Raw genomic sequence first — 21,495 nt, 5'->3', positions numbered from 1 at the left:
GTCATCGATTTTCTGTACCAGACCTCTCCACAGCCAGTCTCCTTCCTTCTTTCTTTTTTCCAGTGTTTTTCTGGTCTCCACCTTCCGTACTCTCCTTCTGCTCAGACGTACGCTGCTCTCCCTGGCGTTTTTTTCTGCCGTGATCTCTTGACTTGGTTGACTCTGGATGGAGTTCTCTTGTTTGTGTCCTTTTCCATTTTTGTATCCCGGCCGCATTAGCCCTCTATCTGGTTCTGTGTTCCTTGGAGTTGATTCCTACCTTCTCCCAGAATGGTTCTGGCCCTTCTGGCTTCCTAGTCGACCTTTTCTTGTCTCTCTTTATGGACCGTAGCTTTGGAGTCTCTACATAGGACGGTCTCTTCCTTGGCGTCCTATTCCTTCTCTATGGATGGCGGGGTCTTCTGGGAGCTCAGTTTGTGGGCCTCGGCATGTTGTCCACAGGCCTTACGGTCGAGTGGGTTTGGTCTCTGGACTGATTCCCCTTTTGCTGTTGGTTGTTTTTCCCTCCCTAGGGGACTGCTTTGGTACATCCTATCAGCATAGGTGTCCCCCCCAATGAAGAGCGACCGAGAAAAGGAGATTTTTTTTGTACTCACCGTAAAATTCTCAAATTCGCTTTCATTGGGAGACACCGCAACCACCCATTTCTTCATTCTCTGTCCCGGATTTTCTTTTCCAGTTCTTGGGTTTTTTAACCGGGATTCCTTTCTGGGGTCGTTCGGATATATTTTTGTTGGCTTCTCCTACTACTTGGTGACAAAACTGATTACCTCACTTCCAGTGGGAGGGTATATCAGTGCCTCTTAGTGGCAAGAATGTACACCCATCAGTATAGGTGTCCCCCAATGAAGGCTACGAGAAAGAGATTTTACGGTGAGTACAAAAATATCTCCTTTATTTTATTTTTATTTAAAGGTACAACGAAGTCAGAAGATCGTGCTGCATTGCTGAAGAAATTTAATGAAGAGGGTTCACAGTATTTCATATTTTTGCTGAGTACCAGAGCTGGAGGTCTAGGGTTGAACCTGCAGGCTGCAGACACTGTTGTTATTTTTGACAGTGATTGGAATCCTCATCAGGTTTGGAAAATTTGTTTATTGTACTTATTTGATCATTGTATCTCAATGACACAAATGCATATATTGATAAATATTACTTGTAATGCAGCCAAAAATATTGAGTTTAACTTAATATTAGATAGTTTTTAATATTTCAGTATTGCCTAATTAGTGGAGTTCTGGGCACTGTGACCCCACGGATGGTCACAATGAAATGCCAAAAGCACTGGGACAGTGCTGTTCAATTTAAACTCTGCTGGTTTTTGTCATTCTAGCCATCAGAGGAGGTAGAGAAGGTAACATTAGTCAGTCCATATTGACAGCGTATCCTGGTGAGGAGGGTGTATGTAGGGTTGGGTAGGTCCTTCCTGCTTTAACAAAATTTGGTATTCTTACTGCTGCTTTTGTGGCTGAATGAACAAAAGCTCTATAGCAGGATCTGCCTATATAAAGATATAACTATACTATTTAAAGTTTACCTGTCATTTGCAAAAAACGTTTTATATATAATATAGATGAGAACATACCATATATACTCGAGCATAAGCCGAGTTTTTCAACACCATTTTTCGTGCCGAAAACGTCCCCCTCGGCTTATACTCGAGTGATGGGAAAAGTAAAAAATTGCAGGCATACCGGTGGGGTTGGCGAGGGGATGGGCCGGACCGTCCGACTTCCATTGGGGAAGGTGAGCCAGTCCGGGCCATCCATCTTTCCATCTTGACCGAGAGGCCCTCTTCTCCTCTCCGGGTCGGTTTATACTCGAGTATATACGGTATGTATAGTTAGAATATACATTTGTTTAAAAAAAATTATATTTTGGAAGAAAAAAATCTATTGCCTATTCATCTGTGTAGACAAAATATAGGAAGTGTGGCCAGACAGGTGAAGACTCTATGACACGCCCCCCACCTCACACAGCAGGCTGATTGACAAGCCAGGAGCCTGCACAGAGCCCTACTTGCCCCACTCACACTTCCTGGTTTTGTCTCCTCATAAAGACACACAGGCAGTAGCTGCAGGGACAGCACTTTTTTCACCCAAAAACATACACATTTTTTAACCAATGCATATTACAAATATACATATAATGCTATTACTACAAGATCTACATTATTTCAAAAGTTTTTGCTAACGGGTACATTTTAATCTACCCTAGTATGTTCAATACCAGGTATAGTGATATAGAGGGACATTTATCATTGTTGCTTTGGTAAGAGATTTCTGTAGTCATTTTTATTCATAAATTTTTTGCTTGTGCGACATATTTATCATACTATCACAGGGGGTTAATAAATTTAGCTCACATAAGCAAAAAACTGTAAATCCCTTTTGACTACCATTTAAAAAAGAAAATAATTTTTAGCACAAATAAGCGAAAACCAATAAATGACTTCAGAGCACCAATTTGTAACCCACACCTCAAGTCGCGCCTGTGGAAAACAAAAAAATTTACAAAATATATAGTTTTTGCTAACAGGTACACTAGCCTGTGCAGGCTCCTGGCTTGTCAATCAGCCTGCTGTGTGAGCTGTGAGCGTGTCATAGAGCCTCACCTGTCTGCCCACACTTTCTGTATTTTGTCTACGCTCAGATGAACAGACAATAGATTTTTTTTCACCCCAAAATATATAAATTTTTTTACAAATGTATTTGGTGGACTACTACGATGGCCACTGGTTTTTGGTTTAATATTAATAAAATGGTTACTGAGGGATGTGGGGGGAGTGTTTTTTTTTTTTTGTTATTTATTTATTTATTTACTTTACAGGCTTAGTAGTGGAAGCTGTCTTGTAGACGGAATCCATTACTAAGCCGGAGCTTAGCAATGGCGCCAAAAACAGCTAGCGCTAACCCCCAATTATTGCCCTGGTACCCACTGCCACAGGGGTGCCAGGAGGAGTCGCTACCAACAGGCGTGGAGTGTCAAAAATGGCGCTCATGCGCCTAGGCGGTAACAGGCTGGCGTTATTTAGGTTGGGGAGGGCCAGTAACAATGGTTCTTGTCCACCCTGGTAACATCAGGCGGTTGCTGCTTGGTTGGCACTCCGGCTCCGCTCCTTGGCCACCCGCCCGCAAGCTGTTGTAATTTTAACTCCCATCATGTCCTTACTGTAAGGGCATGCTGGGAGTTGTAGTCCTGCAATAGCTAACGGGCTGGTTGGCGAGGAGCGGCGCTTTTGAAAAGTCGCACTTGCGACTTTTTGTAAAACTCCGCTTTCCGGCCACCCGCCTGCTAGCTACTGCAGGACTACAACTCCCAGCATGCCCTTACAGTGAGGACAGGCTAGGAGTTGGAGTCCCAACAGCTTGCAGGTGGGTAGTAGATGTGAGCGGGTGACGGGGAGCTGAGCTGCACAAAAAGTCGCAACTGCAACTTTTTAAAAATTCTGTCAAAAGTAAGTTTGTAAGCCAGGACTGATCTGGCTTACACATGCAACTTTTTGAAGGGGCTTTGCGGCTTTTTTTTTTTTTTTTTTTGCTTACATATGAATTTTGCACTAAATAAATTCCTGACCATTGCAAAGTGAAAACTGAAAATTGCTTAGGTAGGGCTGATTGGTATTTTTTGCTTACCCACAAAATTCACACAAAAAGTTGCTTACGCGCACGTGCGGCTTTTTGTGCGACTTTAGTAAGCAAAAAAAAATATACAATCTCCCCCATAATGTTTATTTCTGTAGTGGCATCTTGATATAGAGAAGACAGAATTGTAACTAGATGTAAATTATTTTTTTTTTTTTTCAGGATCTGCAGGCTCAGGACAGAGCACACAGAATTGGTCAACAGAACGAGGTGCGCGTCTTACGCTTGTGCACTGTTAACAGCGTGGAAGAGAAGATTCTTGCAGCAGCTAAATACAAACTGAATGTTGATCAGAAAGTCATTCAGGCAGGCATGTTTGATCAGAAATCTTCAAGCCATGAAAGAAGGGCATTTCTACAAGCCATTCTGGAACATGAAGAGCAGAATGAGGTACGTTTTTACCTTTTTATACCATATTTATCATAGAGCTGCGAAAGGTAATGCATTTTTAAAAGACTAGTGTTTAGATTTCATTGGACATTGTGCAGCATTTATAAGACAGAAAGGAAATTCACTGTTTGGCTATTACGTGGGATGAAACAGTTTTATTTCTGTTACTTTTTTTTTTTTTTTTTTTTTGTCTCTTGAGGAATTTTTTCGCCAGGCTACAAGTATTGTTAGGAATTGTTAATCATTTAAGTATTCCATTGTAACACCCGCAGGTTTTCCTAAGGATTGATATATATATAAACTGGGATACTACTGCTTGTGTCTCTAGACTACCATGATTTTTAATTCCAAAGTGTAAACCTCATAAAGCATGGGTGGAACATATCCACTGATAAATTGAACAAAAAGTGAAATCTTGTCTGAGCAGGTACTATAGGGGCTGCTGTGGGAAATATACATTTATACATAATTTTTTTTCCTTCAAGATATGCTTGTATGAGTCTTTCCATTTTTAACAACAAAATTGAGCCTATTGACACATGCAAAAGGTATTACAACAGCTAAGCCCTAGGGTTAAATGAATCCTTTCAATCTCATGTGTCATAAGATTAAAATTGAACTTTTATTAAAAAGTACCATAAATAACCAGGTGAATAAGAAATGAAGTGATTTTAAAAGAACAGCTTTTACGGTCTCAGTTTCTACTCATGTAACACTATTTATTGCAAGGGTTCTATTGAACATCTAAGCCCACACGTTGATGGTATCTACAGTATATGAAAAAACACAACTGTATTGCTATGCGTACAAATGCATAGCACTCTTGCCGATAATCAGGCTTATGATATAATGTAGGGTTATATGTATTCCCCAATAATTAGGGTTAGTCGTACACCTATGAACGCTCATAGCACTGTTTTGCACCACGCATGTGAGCAAACAAATATGGCATCTGCTTGATATAATCCAATTCCTGATTAGTATAATTTTATTGTATAAGAGACATAGGAGCTGCAATCTAAAACTGTGGCTTACTATACACACACACACACACACACACACACACTGATGTTTTGTGCCATCTGCCATGTGTTTACCAACTACATGTTGCATTTATTAAAGGCTTTTTATTACTATATCTTTCCTTTATATTCCTCCATAGGGCATAACAAGTTGATATATAAATTTGTAAGAAACTATTAAGCAGAATGTGTCATTTATTGATTTAAATTTCTGCTCATTCTGGGTTTTTGAGTCCAATGGGCAGTCACATACAGGTATTGACAGGCTTTCTAGTTAGCTGTCAGTCATTGATTAGGACCGCTTTCTAGATTCCTAAACCTGCTGGTCGTAATGACTTAGTACCTTTATCCGAAATGTGGTGCAGGAACTGATGTGCCATGAAACGAAGGAGAAGGTCCTGCACCACTACCAGAGCGGAGAATCCAGAGGCCTTGGCACAAGAGAGGGACATGTTGGAGGAAGCTGCTTAATAGTGGCATCTGCCTTATAGGAGGTTCCCTATCTAACTACTGAGGGCATATTTTATTTATGATTGAGGTTCGAATTTAGCCTAGGGCTTTACAGTCTAGAGCCTTCTCTGCAGTCACAAAACAATAAAGTATTGTGCACAAAAAACTATCCCCTATCCAAAGGATAGGGGATACATTTTTGATCGCAGCGGTCAGACTGCTGGGACTTCCTGCGATCTCCTGCACAAGACCCCGGCTTTCCCCCGGAACAGAGGGTGTCGACCCCAGCACAAAGTGGAGACTGACACACCCCTTCCATATATCTCTATGGGAAAGATAGAAATAGCATAGCCGAATGCTGTATCTCCAGCTCTTCCTTAGATATACATGGCGGGAACATCCCTAGTAATTATATGTTAAAGGGGTTATCCACCATAAGGGGATTTTAGTACGTACCTGGCAGGCAGTAATGGACATGCTTAGGAAGGATCTGCGCTTGTCTTGGGGCTAAATGGCTATGTCATGAGATTACCATAACACTATGGCTAGCTTTTTGTGTACTGGTATTTCCTGTTTGACACACAGCTGCACACATTGCAGCATGGTTGGAGGAGGTTGCTGTTAAATTTGAGATTCCAGCTAAAAATATAATTGCCCTTGTTCATGACAATGCTGCAAATATTCTGGCTGCAGCGAACATCCTGGAGGAGAAGCATGGATGGTCCAGTATCTACTGCACTGGCTACACTTAACAGCTGGTTATTAATGCTGCATTGAAGAATCTAGGCATTGAAAAAGCTGTCAGTGCTGCTAGAGGACTAGTTGAACACTTTAGAAAAGGCGAACTAGCCATTATCAAGTTGAAGCAGATGGGTACATGAGAACATAAGCTTTTTCAAGATGGAACAGCACTTACTATATGGTTGACATACTCCTTGAATAAAGTGGACAATAACTGCAATCCTGTCAGACCCATCCGTTACCAAAGGGGCAAACCTATCGGGACCTAAAGCCAGACTTCTTGAGGAACTTTCTACTGTGCTTAAGCCTTTTTGAATACATCACTGTGTTCATGGGTTGCCAAAAGTTTTCAACTCTATTTTTCATACCTACACTTTTGAAGAGGTTATTGAGGTCCAGTGAGTGTCTTCTTTTGAGCTTCCAAGCCACTGCAACAGACCAGATTTTTAATCTGCTATTATTTTCCTGTCCTTAATAGGGCAGTTATTAACCTTCAGTGGTGTGGTTGTGAGAAGATAGAATCCAGAACTTCCAAGCTGTGTAGTACCAAAGACTTCATACATGTGTGAGAGACTGCAAGGTGAGAAAGTGCTGCAAAACAGGTGATTCTACCTGTTCTCGCAACTGCACCACTGGAGGTTAATAATTGCCCTATTAGGGACAGGAAAAAAGCAGATAAAAAAATGACACCACTCCCCATACAACTCTCAACTGTTTTGCAGCACTTCTTTACCTTGAAGTCTCTCAGGTGCTGGAGGTTTATAGACTTATTTGGGAAAGGAAAACAGCATATTAAAAATGCTGCTTAGTGGCCAACTATGGGCACAGTTAGAGTGGCTGAACAAGCAAATAACCTCACTGAAAAATCCTATGAGTCATTAGTGTTGCCAAGCAAAAACTTCACAAAAAAAAACACTAACACTTAACTTTTAATTTATTTACACGAAAATCCCAAACAAAGATACCAAATAATACCAAAACCCTATCTCCCACACGGAGATAATGACCCAAATGGGTAAGAGCTAATGCAGTGCCCCAATGCCAGAGGGTACCATGGCTGGGTAGTGCACATGAAAACACAAATAAATTGCCAGTGTACTGAGCATCCTTGCTCCACGTTCTGGAGACTTTACTTGTGATGCTTGCTCCAGATCTGGAGACTTACATTAAAATCCAAAATTATGCTTGATGACTAAAGAAAATGCAAGACTATCTGGCATCACCATCTGCTCTCTTTACCAGCCATCTTTCTCCCAAGCATTGTCTTGCGATCATCTGCACCCCCCCATAGTCCCCTGATTATTGGGGTAAGAAATGCATAGGGACCTTTACATCCATGTGTACTTGGGCAGCTTTTTGATAAGTATTGAACTAGGTTTTAATTTATCTTTATTGCTCTTTATTGGCATCTCTAGTTCATACAAGTATGGATTTGTTTTGATATGTACATTTCCTGGTTGACTGAAGCTATAAATACCCCTGGTTTTGTTTTCGTTTTTTTTGTTATGCCTACATGGGCATTATGACTAATACTTGATGCATACAGTGATACTGGCATTTATGAATGCAGCTGCTCTTTTCCACAGAATTATATTGTGGAAAACATTTATAAGTTACCCTGCATACATTTGTAATGAGAATCAGGTAGTCATATGCCACTAGATACATCCCTCTCTATATATCACAGACAGGAGATGTTGTTTTGAAAAAATACAGGTCAGAGAATATATCGACCAGACTGTAATAGGCCAATCCTAGGTAGACCGTGATTATCTAGTGAGACAGAGAGCCTCCTAATTGTCTGAAGACAGGGATTTTTGAGGGATCCCAGGGATAGGTTCCGCAGTGGGGCCATCCTTATTAGGACATTACACTCCGCCTAGGAATAGGGGTAGATTGAGGGAGATGATCAGGGCCAGTAGGCAGTGGCCATATCCATCAGGTCTTACATCTATTCCCTAGGCCCTCCCTCCCCGGTCCCCCCACCTTTCCTTTAGTCATCAATCATAATTTGGATTTTAATGTAAGTCTCCAAATCAAGGAGCTAGTATCACAAGTCTCCAGAACATGGAGCAAGGATGCTGAGTACACTGGCAATTTATTTGTGTTTTCATGTGCACTACCCAGCCATGGTACCCTCTGGCATTAGGACACTGCACTAGCTCGTACCCATTTGGGTCATTATCTCCGTGTGGGAGATAGGGTTTTGGTATTAATCTTTGTTTGGGATTTTAGTGTAAATAAATTAAAAGTTAAGTGTTTAGTGTCTTTCTGTGAAGTTTTAACAAGCAAATACTCACTTCTCCCATAACTTTCAGTACCTATGATATTCTTTTGGAAAACTATTACTGTTATCTACTTCTCCTAAAGCCACTTCTGATTCTGCTACAGGAGTTCAGCTTCAGTGCAAACTAAGTGACAGTCAGCCAGATCACTTCACTTGCAGTGTCTACTTCTGGTCAACCCGTTTCCTTTTTTTTTTTTTTTTTTGTTAAGACTAGAAAAAATAGTTAAAAAATTCAATCTATTTTTCAGCTATGTATATTGCATTGCATGTACTATCTATCTACTAGCCTGTAGTGCTATCAAAAAGAATGTGTGGTGCACAGCCCAGAGTGGACTCTCCTTCATCATCATCACCATCATCTCAGATCTTAATTGACTTACTGTTAAGTGCAGCGCTGTATAGCCACAATGCCTGATCCTGTATGTTCTCTGGTGACAGCAGTAGGAATGAGGGATGGGTCCTGCAGCCTTTCCTATGACATTGCACACCTCGTATTCCGCATGTGCCTGCTCCTCTGGCTTCCTCCCGCAGTCAACACAGCAGTGCCATCCGGCTTTCATTCCATTCCAGAGGTCTGTAGTGATTACTGCCATAGTTGTGGACTGCTACCGAGGCTCGAGAGCTTATGTCATTTATTTTAACCTTTTACTTCAACTAATCGGAGCCCGATGAATCGATGATGGAAATCGTTATCAACGATTTGCATTATCGATAATATTGATTAATTGTTGCAGCCCTAGCTAATTTACACTGCAACAACAGCAATCCTTATGTCGCGTTTTGTTGTTGTTTTTTATATTTAGTTATATAAGTACGTCATACTTTACACAACATTGTGATGATGATCCACTTTTGTTCATAAACCTACCGGTTCTGGAGAGAAGAAACCATCCCTGTTCAATTGGTTTGTCTAATAGACTCCTTTATAGAGAACCTCTTGCATGATGTAAAACAATTTCCCTCAAACAGCATATATCAGAGTATCCAGTAGAAGAAATATATCAATGCAGCATTGGCCAATACTTAAAGGGAACCGGTCATTAGAGGAGCAGCGCCTTTTTTGCATTCACTTCCAGGCAGTGGAAGAGAGAGGTGGACTCTGGTAAATATAAAAGCAAGTACACTGGGCGATTGTTGAGCTAGCGATTGGGTGTCTGTATACAAGAGTGTGAAGTATGCAAGTGAGTGTAAGTATAAAAGTGAGAGGGACTTTAAATTCCGGGAGTTTAAATTGAAATATTTGATTGTTTTTTTTACTGTTAATTTTTGCAATCCGCAAATCTAGTATGGCCTCCATGTTGTAAAAGGCAGTCCAGTGTGCATCTTGCACAATGTATGCAATCCTTGAACAGCAGTTTGAGGGTGCATATTGTTGTGTGAGTTGTTCATTTGGAAGCCCAGATCCTGGATCTAGAGGAGCAACTGGCAACACTGAGACGCACTTACAACTAGAAGAGGAGTCTCCTGCTCACTGAGCAAGTACTCTCTGGGTTAGATGTGGGGAAGATAGTGGGACGGGGGTGCAGGACAGTCAGGCAGTTAGCTGGGTTACAGTTAGAAAACGGGGTAGAGGGAAAAGTGTCAGGGAGGCTAGTCCTGAACTGGCACACCCCAACAAGTTTGCCCGGTTGGCAGATTAGGGGGTTGCCATTTCAGAGCTAGCAGTCCTGCAGCAGGACTGTCTCTGACTGCCAGGGTGGTGTCTTCTCCAGTAAGGAGGGAGGAAGGGAGGAGTGCAGGGCAGGCCAGACAGGTACTGGTAGTAGGGGACTCAATTATTAGGGGGACAGACAGGGCAATCTGTCACAAAGACCGGGGTCGACTAACAGTGTGTCTTCCTGGCGCTCGAGTTCGGCACATAGCGGATCGGGTTGACAGGTTGCTGGGTGGGGCTGGAGAGGACCCAGCAGTCAAGGTACATATTGTCACTAATAACAAAGTAAGAAGTAGAAGGGTGGAGGAGTGTTTTAAACTAGGGTCTGGGGGGAGGGAACCTACAATGTAGAGGGGTAGATAGAGAGGGGGGACTTATTAATGTACTTGGGGTGGAGTGGAGGGAGGGGTTAGAATAGTTAATAGGGATAAGCTTCATATGAAGAAAAAACACACCTTTGAATTGCATGTTGACTAATGCCAGAAATCTGTCCAATAAAACTGACGAATTGGAGTTGAAAATGTCTGAGGAGGATTATGACATAGTGGGTATAACAGAGACTTGGTTGGACGATAGCTGTGACTGGGCAGTCAACATACAGGGTTACAGTCTATTCAGGAAGGATCGGACAAAACGGAAAGGGGGAGGAGTTTGTCGTTATGTAAAATCGAGTCTGAAGGCCGCACTACGGGAGGATATTCGAAAGGGAAGCGATAATGTGGGGTCATTATGGGTAGAAATATATGGAGATAAGAATAAAAAAGTTCTGATAGAGGTTTGCTATAAGCCACCAAACATAATGGAAGAGGCAGAAGATCAATTACTGAGGCAAATAAACTAGGCAGCAAATCAGAATGATGTGATAGTAATGGGGGATTTTAACTATCCTGATATAAACTGGGGAGACTGAGACCTGTGAATCTCATAAAGGAAAGAGGTTTCTAACTATAGATAAAGACCATTATCTGTCCCAAATGGTGCAGTGCCCGACCAGAGGGGGCGCCCTACTGGACTTAATATTAACCAACAGACCTGATAGAGTAACTAATGTGCAAGTAGAAGGACACCTAGGAAATAATGATCATAATATAATACATTATAACTTGTTCTTCAATAAGGGAAGCTCTCAAGGGGCCCCAAAAACAATGAACTTTAGGAAGTCAGAAAAGCCCTTTAACAATATAAAATGGTATAATGTCTTCAAAAACAAGAATACTGACACTAAATGGGAGACTTTTAAAAATATCTTAAATTCTCTCTGTAAGAGGTATATACTTTATGGGAATAAAAGGGTCAGAAATAAAAAAAAAAACAATATGGATGAATAAGAATGTTAAGGGGGCAATAAATGACAAAAAGAAAGCATTTAAACTACTAAAACAGGACGGCAGTGAAGAAGCATTAAAAGCTATAGAGAAAAATGTAAAAAAAAAAACTGATAGAAGCTGCAAAAATAGAGACAGACTCGTTGCCAAAGAGAGTAAAACTAACCCCAAAATGTTCTTTAACCTCCCTGGCAGTATGATTCTGTCTGGAAATTTGTACCAAAAGCGGTACAATTTTTTGCATTGAAATTTCACCTCTCCCCCGTCACATTCCCCCTCCCTTGTCACATTTCCCCCCCTCCCATATCACATTCTCCCCCTCCTTGTCACATTCTCCCCCCTCCATGTTACATTCCCCTCCCCCCCCCCTGTCACATCCCCCCCCTTGTCACATTCTTGTCACATCCCCCCCCTTCATGTCACATTCCCCTCCCTTTGTCACATTCCCCTCCCCCGTCACATCCCCCCCCCCCCCTTGTCACATTCTTCCCTCTTGTCACATTCCCCCCTATGTCACATTCCCCCCCTCTGTGACATTCCCCCCCCTCTGTGACAGCCTTTGGCTGTCCGGGCATGCTGAGAGTTGTAGTTTTGCAACATCTGGAGGCCCCCTGGTTGAGAAACACTGACTTTTAGTATATGTCTTTACCTACTCTGGCCGGCCCCCGCCACTGGAGCCGACCCGAGCAGATAATCACATGTTTTCCCGGGGGCTGCATCGCTATATCGCAAAAGCAAAAAACACGATTCGATTGCTTTTGCGATATATTGTGCAGCCCGCACAGCAACTCTGCAATTCTACCCCGAGCGTGGCTCGGGGTTACCGCTTCTAGCAGCGAAAATTAACCTTGAGTCACACTCGGGAATACCGCTAGGCTGGTTAAAGGGGTATTCCAGGCAAAACCTTTTTTTTATATATATATATCAACTGGCTCCGGAAAGTTAAACAGATTTGTAAATTACTTCTATTAAAAAATCTTAATCCTTCCAATAATTATTAGCTTCTGAAGTATTCGGTCTAACTGCTCAATGATGATGTCACGTCCCGGGACGTGAGTCTTCATTGAGCAGTTAGACAGAAAACAACAACTCAACTTCAGAAGCTAATAACTATTGGAAGGATTAAGATTCTTTAATAGAAGTAATTTACAAATCTGTTTAACTTTCCGGAGCTAGTTGATATACAAAAAAAAAAAAGTTTTGGCCTGGAATACCCCTTTAACTATATAAATAGCAAAAAGGTAAAAAATAGTGTAGGCCCTTTAAAAAATGATGAGGAAGAAATTATAAACGGGGATCAGGAAAAAGCAAATATATTAAACAAATTCTTCTCCACTGTATTCACCGGGGGAAATGAAATGCCAGGTGAAATACAGCGATATAAGGTAAACTCCCCAGTACAGGTCACCTATCTAACCCAGGAAGAAGTACAGTGCCGCCTACAAAAAATCTAAATAGACAAATCACCAGGTCCAGATGGCATTCACCCCCGTGTTCTAAGGGAATTAAGTAATGTAATAGACAAACCCCTATTTTTAATATTCAGGGGCTCTATAGTGACAGGGACTGTTCCCCAGGACTGGCGCATGGCAAATGTGCCAATATTTAAAAAGGGGTCAAAAGGTGACCCTGGGAATTATAGACCTGTTAGTTTAACCTCTGTTGTATGTAAGTTGTTTGAGGGTTTTCTAAGAGATGCTGTTTTGGAGTATCTTGATAAAAATAAATGTATGACTTCATATCAGCATGGCTTTATGAGGGATCGGTCCTGTCAAACTAACCTGATCAGCTTTTATGAGGAGGTGAGCTCCAGACTGGATCAGGGGCAATCGCTGGATGTCTTATATCTGGATTTTTCCAAAGCATTTGATATGGTTCCACATAAAAGGTTGGTGCATAAAATGAGAAGGATTTGGCTGGGGGAGAATGTGTGTAAGTGGAGAAGTAACTGGCTCAGTGATAGGAAATAGAGGGGGGTTATTAATGGTACTTATTCTGATTGGGTGACTTACTAGTGGGGTACCACAGGGGTCAGTCTTGGGTCCTGTTCTATTTAATATATTTATTAATGACCTTGTAGAGGGGTTGAATAGTAAAGTAGCAATCTTTGCAGATGATACTAAACTCTGTAAAGCGGTAAACACAATAGAGGGCAGTGCACTGTTACAAGTGGATCTGGATAGGTTGGAGGTTTGGGCTGGGAAGTGGCAGATGAGGTTCAACACTTATAAATGTAAGGTAATACACATGGGGAAGAAAAATCCAGGCTGGGATTATGTCTTAAATGGGAGAACACTTGGGACAACTGACGTGGAAAAGGGCTTCGGAGTCTTAGTTAACCCCTTAAGCACTCAGCCCATTTGGACCTTAAGGACTCAGACAATTTTATTTTTACGTTTTCGTTTTTTCCTCCTCCCCTTCAAAAAATCATAACTCTTTTATATTTTCATCCACAGGCTAGTATGAGGGCTTGTTTTTTGCGCGACCAGTTGTCCGTTGTAATGCCATCACTCACTTTATCATAAAATGTATGGCGCAACCAAAAAAATATTATTTGTGTGGGGAAATTAAAAAGAAAACCGCAATTTTGCAAATTTTGGAAGGTTTTGTTTTCACGCCGTACAATTTATGGTAAAATTATGTGTTTTTTTATTCTCTGGGTCAACACGATTAAAATGATACCCATGATAATATACTTTTCTATTACTGTTGCGCTAAAAAAAAAACGCAAACTTTTTAACCAAATTAGTACGTTTAAAATCCCCCTATTTTGAAGACCTATAACTTTTTCATTTTTCCGTATAAGCAGTGGTATGAGGGCTCATTTTTTTGCGCTGTGATCTGTACATTTTATTACCATATTTGCTTATACAAAACTTAATACATTTTTTATTAATTTTTTTTGGAATAAAATGTTATAAAAAAGCAGCTATTTTGGACTTTTTTTTTTTTTTTTTTACACGTTCACGCCGTTCACCGTACGGGATCATTTACATTTTATTTACGCACACGGCGATACCAAATATGTATATAATTAATTTTTTTACACTTTTTGGGGGTAAAATAGGGAAAATGGGACAATTTACATTTTTATTTGGGGAGGGGGTTTTTCACATTTTTTTTTTACTTTTACTTTTATTTTTACACTTTAATAGTCCCCAGGGGACTATTTAAAGCAATCACTCGATTGCTAATCCTGTTCAGTGCTATGTATAGGACACAGCACTGATCAGGGTTATCGGTGATCTTATGCTCTGGTCTGCGGGAAGGCAGATCAGAGCAGAAGACTCCCGGAAGGCAGCGGAGCCAGGTGAGGGGACCTCCGTCTGCCGTGCAGGATGATCGGATCGCCGCGGCAGCGCTGCAGGCGATCCGATCATCCTGTTTAGTGACCGCGATCCTGCAGATGCCGTGATCGGTATTGATCACGGCATCTGAGGGGTTAATGGTGGACATTCGCGGGATCGCGGGTGTCCGCCATTACCTGCGAGTCCCTGGCTGCAATGCACAGCCGGGACCTGCCGCGCATGATGCCGGCATCGCTCCGATGCCCGCGGTTATGCTCAGGACGTAAATGTACCTCCTGGTGCGTTAAGTACCACGTCACCAGGACGTACATTTACGTCCTGCGTCGTTAAGGGGTTAACAGTAAATTTAGCTCTAGTGACCAGTGTCAGGCAGCTGCTGCCAAGGCAAATAAAATCATGGGGGGCATCAATAGGGGCATAGATGCCCATGACAAGGAAATAATTCTACTGCTGTACAAATCACTAGTCAGACCACACATAGAATACTGTGTATAGTACTGGGCACCAGTGTACAAGAAAGATATAGTGGAGCTGGAGGGGGTTCAAAGATTGGCAACTGGGGTAATACGGGGAATGGGAGGACTACAGTACCCAGAAAGATTATCAGATTTAGGGTTATTTAGTTTAGAAAAAAGGCTTAGGGGCGACCTAACAACTGTATAAATAAATCAGTACAGAGATCTCTCCCATGATCTATTTATACCCAGGACTGTATCTAGAACAAGGGGGCATCCTCTACATTTAGAGGAAAGAAGGTTTCTACACCAGCACAGACGGGGGTTCTTTACTGTAAGAGCAGTGAGACTGTGGAATTCTCTCCCGGAGGAGGTGGTCATGGTGAACTCTGTAAAAGATTTCAAAAAGGGTCTGGATGCATTTTTGGAGAGTAATAACATCGCTGGTTATGTATCTTAGATTTATAGGGACAGAACGTTGATCCAGGGATTTTTTTCTGACTGCTATATTTGGAGTCGGGAAGGAATTTTTACCTCTAGTATGAGGTGTTTTTTTTTGCCTTCCTCTGGATCAACTCAGTAGGGACTCATTAGGGTTATAGGTTGAACATGAGGGGCTCTGGTCTTTTTTTCAACCTTATGATCTATGTTACTAGGTTACTAACACGAGCAACACCTCTTATAAATGGTAAAATCTTCTTCCTCACTATCCCCAGGAGACATTCCTGCCTGCAGGGAGGTTGAGGATATATAGTTTAAAAGGGTCCCCTGCTGGCTCCATAATTCGTCCCCTGGGCAAGCAGCTATACTCGCCTAGTCCTGCTGCTTCGGCTATAATCATGCCCCCTCAGTGTGATTGACAGCTCTTGTCACCACTCTGCTCCCTAAACAGAGCGATGATGAGGGCCATGCCTAGACAGCCATTTTTGGCCATCTTTACAGTATCTTTTTTTTTTTTTACTCACACTTTTTAGACATCAAAATTTGTATGTCAAATATTATATTAAAGAAGTACTCCGCCCCTAGACATTTTATCCCCTATGCAAAGAATAATCTTGATAATGGTAACGGTTTAACAGCAAACTATATTAGAAAGTGACATAACAGTTTTTTATACAGCAAATATACTTAGTTTTCATTACTCTGGGAAACACCTGTTAGAGACAGTATCAGAAAGTGATATCATTTAAATAAAGTGTATTATAAACCTATCATATTTATAAGTTTCTAAGCACTTTTGGTTTCTGCTTTTTTCATGTTTTGTCACTCAATTTAAAGGGGATATTCCTAGTTGTTAATTTTTATTTATTTTTATTCATTTTTTGTTTGCTTGTTTGTTTTTACTGGCACATTTACAGACTACAATTTTTATTTTATTTCCTGTCCATGGGGTTGGCCATCTTGCCGAAGCTACTGCTGTGTTAAAGGGGTACTCCACTGCTGGGGTTGTCTGGGCCTTAAAGAAATTAAGCTAGAATTAAAAAATGGTACCAGCAGCTGCAATTTCCAGGCTTGTTGTGTTAAAGAAATGAGGGGAGGATACAATTACAGTAGACAGTTTTGTTGTTTTGTTTAGTTTTTTTTTGTTTCTTTTTGTTTGGTGTTTAACTGTCTTTATTATAAATAATAGCAATATATGTGCAATTGTGCATATTACATAGAAATAGAGTAGCATTACTGTCATTAAAAAACGACTTTTGAAACGTTGAGACAAACTGCAATTGTAAATTATTATCCAGGGAAGAAAGCGGCATTGCGCTCTTCTCCCTGCAGTCTGGACTTTGTTTAGCAGTTGGAATGCGTGGTTAGGTTGTGAACGATTATAATAATTGAATCTGTGGAGATTATTCATCATGGGGAGAGGGTAGCTCATGGGTCTCTAGTAGATAGCTCTGTTGTATGATGGGAGGCCTTATTAATGCACTATAAATATCTGTGAACCTCTTCATGAAGACTTTTAGTGGCTTCACATTAAGATTGTGCTCTTTGTGGCATATGCTTCGGCAGCCTGTCAGAGTGGGCTAGTGATGTATTTGTGCACAGGCCCAAGAGACTTGAATGGGCCCAACTTAGCTGGTGATTGTTTGCATCATTTTCCAAATGTATACAGTAAAACCTATTCAAAAGACTGCCTCTGTGAGAATATGTACAGTGCATAGTGAAAGTATTTGTCCCCCTTGAACTTTTCAACCTCTGTGAGAATATGTACAGTGCATAGTGAAAGTATTTGTCCCCCTTGAACTTTTCAACCTCTGTGAGAATATGTACAGTGCATAGTGAAAGTATTTGTCCCCCTTGAACTTTTCAACCTCTGTGAGAACATGTACAGTGCATAGTGAAAGTATTTGTCCCCCTTGAACTTTTCAACCTCTGTGAGAACATGTACAGTGCATAGTGAAAGTATTTGTCCCCCTTGAACTTTTCAACCTTTTGCCACATTTCAGGCTTCAAACATAAAGATATAAAACTGTAATTTTTTGTGAAGAATCAACAAGTGGGACACGATCATGAAGTGGAACGAAATTTATTCAAACTTTGTTAACAAATAAAAAACTGAAAAATTGGGCGTGCACAATTATTCAGCCCCTTTACTTTCAGTGCAGCAAACTCTCCAGAAGTTCAGTGAGGATCTCTGAATGATCCAATGTTGACCTAAATGACTAATGATGATAACTAGAATCCACCTGTGTGTTATCAAGTCTCCGTATAAATGTACCTGCACTGTGATAGTCTGAGGTCCTTTTAAAGTGCAGAGAGCATCATGAAGAACAAGGAACACACCAAGCAGGTCAGAGATACTGTTGTGGAGAAGTTTAAAACCGGATTTGGATACAAAAAGATTTAAACATCCCAAGGAGCACTGTGCAAGCAATAATATTGAAATGAAATGAGTATCAGACCACTGCAAATCTACGAAGACCTGGCTGTCCTTCTAAACTTTCAGGAGGAGAAGACTGATCAGAGATGCAGCCAAGGGGCCCATGATCACTCTGGATGAACTGCAGAGATCTACAGCTGAGGTGGGAGACTCTGTCCATAGGACAACAATCAGTTGTATACTGCACAAATCTGGCCTTTCTGGAAGAGTGGCAAGAAGAAAGCCATTTCTTAAAGATATCCATGAAAAGTGTCGTCTAAAGTTTGCCCCAAGCCACCTGGGAGACACACCAAACATATGGAAGAAGGTGCTCTGGTCAGATGAAACCAAAATCGAACTTTTTGGCAACAATGCAAAACGTTATATTTGGCGTAAAAGCAACACAGCTCATCACCCTGAACACACCACCCCCACTGTCAAACATGGTGGTGGCAGCATCATGGTTTGGGCCTGCTTTTCTTCAGCAGGGACAGGGAAGATGGTTAAAATTGATGGGAAGATGGATGGAGCCAAATACAGGACCATTCTGGAAGAAAACCTGATGAAGTCTGCAAAAGACCTGAGACCGGGACAGAGATTTGTCTCCCAACAAGACAATGATCCAAAACATAAAGCAAAATCTACAATGGAATGGTTCACAAATAAACATATCCATGTGTTAGAATGGCCAAGTCAAAGTCCTGACCTGAATCCAATCGAGAATCTGTGGAAAGAACTGAAAACTGCTGTTCACAAACGCTCTCCATCCAACCTCACTGAGCTCGAGCTGTTTTGCAAGGAGGAATGGGCAAAAATGTCACTCTCTCGATGTGCAAAACTGATAGAGACATACCCCAAGCGACTTACAGCTGTAATCGCAGCAAAAGGTGGCGCTACAAAGTATTAACTTAAGGGGACTGAATAACTTTGCACGCCCAATTTTTCCGTTTATTTGTTAAAAAAAAGTTTGAAATATCCAATACATTTCGTTCGACTTCATGATCCCACTTGTTGATTCTTCACAAAAAATTACAGTTTTATATCTTTGAAGCCTGAAATGTGGCAAAAGGTCGAAAAGTTCAAGGGGGCCAAATACTTTCACTATGCACTGTATGTTGACAACCCTTTTAGGCAAGTTGCCAACATATATATGCCATAGTAGACACAATCTTGGTGTTAATCCAGCTTTAGGGTGCGTTCACACGTGCGTATTTTCTGCTGCAGATTTGCTGTAGCAGATTTTGCTACCCATTAAAGTCCATGGGCAACAAAATCTGCAGCACATCTGCAGCAAAAATACGCACATTTGAACATGCACACGTGGAGATTTTGTGGCAGTTTTGACAGGAGTGGATGCAAAATAAAGTTGTATCAGATGTTCCTTCTTTTTGGATCTACTCCTGGCATTGAGCCTTCCTAATTACTGCTGACACAACCTGTTGACTGAGGAATAGGAATACCTAGGTCTTAATTTATTCATACATTTTAAGGAGCAATAACAAAGCACAAAATTTACTTCTTCTTTAAACAACACAAAAATCCTATATGAATGGGGTGCTAAACGAAAAAAAAAAAAAAAATCGGCCAATCACCGGCCTAGCGGTCACTAGAACTTACGGGGACCTAGTGAATGAATAGACTGAATGCTACCTTCACACTATTAAAGGGATTAGCCATCTTTAGACAGAATTTTGATAAATTGTTGCCATGGGTATACAGTTGTCAACTTACTCATAAAAAGTAGATCCCGACACTCACCGAATGTACTTGAAGTGGTAGAACGTTTATTTACATCACAAGATCAAGAACAGGACGTATTTCGGCATAAGCCTTTCTTTGCTTATGCCAAAATGTGTCCTGTTCTTTACCTTTTGATGTAAATAAACTTTCTACCTCGTCAAGCATATTTGGTGAGTGTCTGGATCTACTTCACTTATACTTTGGACTTATTTGCCATGTGCACTACCATCTTTTACGGAAGTGCCAGCTTTAACATCTCGACTTACTCATACATACAGCTTTCTCTGCGTTCCTGATCTCTTTGATTCAGCTCCACCCCCCAAGCCCCCCCCCCCCCCCATTGTTTCCGCGTCTTTGTATGCATTGTCCTTACATGGCTGCCTATTGGAGAGTACATGGCAATACACACCACTGCCTCGTCCACAGCAGTACACAGGCAACCACAGAGCCCAGGCGCAGCAGAAGAGGCACAGTGACCTGCATAATCACATGCTCTTCCTGCTACGTCATTAAAAAGAATGGAGCCGCAGAGAAAGCAGTCTATAGGAGCAAGTAGCCTATTATACCTAGAGCAATGATTTATCAAAATGCTGTATAAAGGTGACCAACCCCTTTAAATATCTAACCAGGACATCTATAAATGACAGCTGCGGCCCCTTAACCCTAGAGATTTGCCTACGTGTGGTCTTCCATATGAGGGTAGTTCCTATTTAAGCATTTGAAAAAAAAAATAGCCTGGGTACTTAAAAACCTGAGACGAGGATTGCTGGAAATAACTAAGATTTAAGTTATTGCTGTCAGAATGCACAAAGGCAAAAACAGAAGCATTCTAGGTTTAGTGTAAACATGTTTGGGAAAACCCATAAACACTTATCACCTGGCCTGAGAATATCTTGAAAAATGTGTCCTCATATATTGAATACTGACTTCTGTATTACCCCACTAATAGCCAGTCTGTAAAGCTTTGAATTTTTCTGTACTCAATTCTTCATGTGTAAGAGAGGACATTTGGGGCTCTGGTTGTTTCTTGCGTTGTTTTAATAAATACATAAAATCTTTAATATGTGTACATATGTAACATTCCAAACACACCATGGACAAATGTCTTACTTTTTGGATAGTGGCTTTTTTGGTAGGCTAAGCTACTTAAAGCAAATTATTGTAATTTCAAGAGATTGTAATTTGTGAATACAATGCAGAAAAATATTTTTCCAGCATCCTAACAAATTAGTACTTATTCTCTTCTGTAAACAAATATCCCCTAGAGGGTGCCATCTACCATCTAATAGGGTTCCCTGATTCTGTTTACTTTTCATGTACGCTGCCTCTTGTAAGGGGCATTTACTTAGGCTGGGGCTACACACACAGTTTTGTAGGTTTCACAGCTGTTGTGGCTCACAGTCATAGTATTAGATTGCGTGAATTGTATGTGCAGTTTACCTGAGCTTTTGCATGTGGTAATGACATGGTATGTATATCTATAAGAAATACATAGGATGGTGTTTTATGTCCTGGTACTATCTGCAATACAAGGTACAGTCATGGCCGTAAATGTTGGCATCCTGAAATTTTTCTAGAAATGAAATATTTCTCACAGAAAAGGATAGCAGTAACACATGTTT

At 41.0% G+C, this 21,495-nt stretch overlaps 1 protein-coding gene across 5 annotated transcripts in view; it reads left to right on the top strand.

The window, feature by feature from the left end:
• SMARCA2 (SWI/SNF related, matrix associated, actin dependent regulator of chromatin, subfamily a, member 2) overlaps positions 1-21,495 on the top strand; it is a 272,034-nt gene that overhangs the window by 183,195 nt on the left and 67,344 nt on the right. For all 5 annotated transcript variants that reach the window (XM_056522637.1, XM_056522643.1, XM_056522627.1 and 2 more), the window contains exons 25-26: positions 916-1,079; positions 3,807-4,034. In XM_056522637.1, coding sequence (XP_056378612.1) covers positions 916-1,079; positions 3,807-4,034 — 392 coding nt within the window. The remainder of the gene's footprint in view (positions 1-915; positions 1,080-3,806; positions 4,035-21,495) is intronic.

The sequence above is a fragment of the Hyla sarda genome, chromosome 1, assembly GCF_029499605.1.
Source record: "Hyla sarda isolate aHylSar1 chromosome 1, aHylSar1.hap1, whole genome shotgun sequence".
NCBI classification, from domain to species: Eukaryota; Metazoa; Chordata; class Amphibia; order Anura; family Hylidae; genus Hyla; species Hyla sarda.
Note: the sequence above shows the minus strand (reverse complement) of the source record. Positions and strands in the feature narration are given on the sequence as shown.